Below are 2500 nucleotides of genomic sequence, written 5' to 3'. Positions count from 1 at the left end.
ACCACTGCCCCTCTACACTTATACCTGTCTACCACTGCCCCTCTACACTCATACCTGTCTACCACTGCCCTCTACACTCATACCTGTCTACCACTGCCCCTCTACACTCATACCTGTCTACCACTGCCCCTCTACACTCATACCTGTCTACCACTGCCCCTCTACACTCATACCTGTCTACCACTGCCCCTCTACACTCATACCTGTCTACCACTGCCCCTCTACACTCATACCTGTCTCCACTCTCTACACTCATACCTGTCTACCACTGCCCCTCTACACTCATACCTGTCTACCACTGCCCTCTACACTCACTGCCCCTCTACACTGTCCTGTCTACCACTCTCTACACTCATACCTGTCTACCACTGCCCCTCTACACTCATACCTGTCTACCACTGCACCACTGCCCCTCTACACTCATACCTGTCTACCACTGCCCCTCTACACTCATACCTGTCTACCACTGCCCCTCTACACTCATACCTGTCTACCACTGCCCCTCTACACTCATACCTGTCTTTTCTTCCTGGCACTGATTTTACAGATTGTGGCTTTTTTGAGGAACTTGCAAAGACTGTACAGTGGGGCAAAAAAAGTAAAGTGAAGACTTACAGAAAACGTTTGACCTCTGTCATTGCCAACAAAGGGTATTTAACAAAGTATTGAGATACATTTTTGTTATTGACCAAATACTTATTTTCCACCATAATTTGCAAATAAATTCATTAAAAATCCTACAATGAGATTTTCTGGATTTTTGTTTCTCATTTTGTCTGTCATAGTTGAAGTTTACCTATGATGAAAATTACAGGCCTCTCTCATCTTTTTAAGTGGGAGAACTTGCACAATTAGTGGCTGACTAAATACTTTTTTGCCCCACTGTATATGAGGTTATTTTACCTTTAGTTGAATGCACTAATTGGATTGTAAGTCACACTGAATGAGAATGCTAAATGACTAAAATACTAAATGCAGTATTACTAAATATAATTCTCGATTGAACCATGCAGGTTCCCAGAGTTTGTCCGGGGCAGAGGGAGAGGTGAAGGTGAGGAAGAGGGCCCCCTGTAGGCTTGGCATGGTCACTGCAGCCAAGAAGCACCCAGAGTATCAGGACCAGTCAGAGGGGATGAGGAGGACCGGCGGACCCAGGTCCCAGGAGCCTCGCCGGGAGAGCCTAGGGACCCGGGGCAGCCTCTACCGGAGGACCATGGGACCGGTCACCTTCCCCACCACCAGTGAGAGGCTGAAGAGGGCCACACGCAAGAGCACCATGCTGAGGGGACCCATTAACAAGGTTAGTATTAAGGACGTCACCCTGCTCTGATGGCGAGTACCGCTTCCTCCTGTTTCAGCTCATACCAAGGCTCTAACCCAGGACCTCTGTCTCACAAAGACACCTGACCACCCTCCTGTTTCAGCTCATACCAAGGCTCTAACCCAGGACCTCTGTCTCACAAAGACACCTGACCACCCTCCTGTTTCAGCTCATACCAAGGCTCTAACCCAGGACCTCTGTCTCACAAAGACACCTGACCAAGCTCATACCAAGGCTCTAACCCAGACACCTGACCACCCTCCTGTTTCAGCTCATACCAAGGCTCTAACCCAGGACCTCTGTCTCACAAAGACACCTGACCACCCTCCTGTTTCAGCTCATACCAAGGCTCTAACCCAGGACCTCTGTCTCACAAAGACACCTGACCACCCTCCTGTTTCAGCTCATACCAAGGCTCTAACCCAGGACCTCTGTCTCACAAAGACACCTGACCACCCTCCTGTTTCAGCTCATACCAAGGCTCTAACCCAGGACCTCTGTCTCACAAAGACACCTGACCACCCTCCTGTTTCAGCTCATACCAAGGCTCTAACCCAGGACCCCTGCCTCACAAAGACACCTGACCACCCTCCTAAAGAGTCTTACCCAGTCGCTCCAGCAAAAAGCTAGCTATTCACAGGGTATGTCCTAGAGATCAGGATTATTCAGTCATTGATATGCACCTGAGTGGTTTGTATGTGATGTATGGAATCCAGGTGAAGGTTCCCCTAGGTACATAATTTACAGATAGCCAGGGGCACACTCAGACAATACTCAGACATAATTTACAGATAGCCAGGGGCACACTCAGACAATACTCAGACATAATTTACAGATAGCCAGGGGCACACTCAGACAATACTCAGACATAATTTACAGATAGCCAGGGGCACACTCAGACAATACTCAGACATAATTTACAGATAGCCAGGGGCACACTCAGACAATACTCAGACATAATTTACAGATAGCCAGGGGCACACTCAGACAACACTCAGACATAATTTACAGATAGCCAGGGGCACACTCAGACAACACTCAGACATAATTTACAGATAACCAGGGGCACACTCAGACAATACTCAGACAATACTCAGACATAATTTACAAACTAAGCATGTGTGTTTAGAGTCCACCAGATCAGAGGCAGTAGGGATGACCAGGGATGTTCTCTTCATG

General features: G+C 48.1%; 1 protein-coding gene and 1 long non-coding RNA gene across 3 annotated transcripts in view; one reads left to right on the top strand and one right to left on the bottom strand.

The window, feature by feature from the left end:
* The window catches only part of LOC127919266 (BAH and coiled-coil domain-containing protein 1-like), a 69735-nt gene that overhangs the window by 47843 nt on the left and 19392 nt on the right, over positions 1–2500 (top strand). Inside the window, 1 exon segment of the mRNA XM_052502738.1 lies at positions 1014–1300. Coding sequence (XP_052358698.1) covers positions 1014–1300 — 287 coding nt within the window.
* Positions 1319–2500, bottom strand: part of LOC127919262 (uncharacterized) — a 1992-nt gene continuing 810 nt past the window's right edge. The window contains exons 1-3 of one of the 2 annotated variants that reach the window (XR_008102377.1): positions 1902–2500; positions 1572–1835; positions 1319–1535 (exon numbers count right to left, since the gene is read on the bottom strand). The exon at positions 1902–2500 is cut by the window's right edge and continues 810 nt beyond it. This is a non-coding gene — a long non-coding RNA (uncharacterized LOC127919262). The remainder of the gene's footprint in view (positions 1536–1571; positions 1836–1901) is intronic. The other variant, XR_008102378.1, reaches the window with a different exon arrangement.

This window comes from Oncorhynchus keta, unplaced genomic scaffold (assembly GCF_023373465.1).
Source record: "Oncorhynchus keta strain PuntledgeMale-10-30-2019 unplaced genomic scaffold, Oket_V2 Un_contig_16133_pilon_pilon, whole genome shotgun sequence".
Lineage (NCBI taxonomy): Eukaryota > Metazoa > Chordata > Actinopteri > Salmoniformes > Salmonidae > Oncorhynchus > Oncorhynchus keta.
Note: the sequence above shows the minus strand (reverse complement) of the source record. Positions and strands in the feature narration are given on the sequence as shown.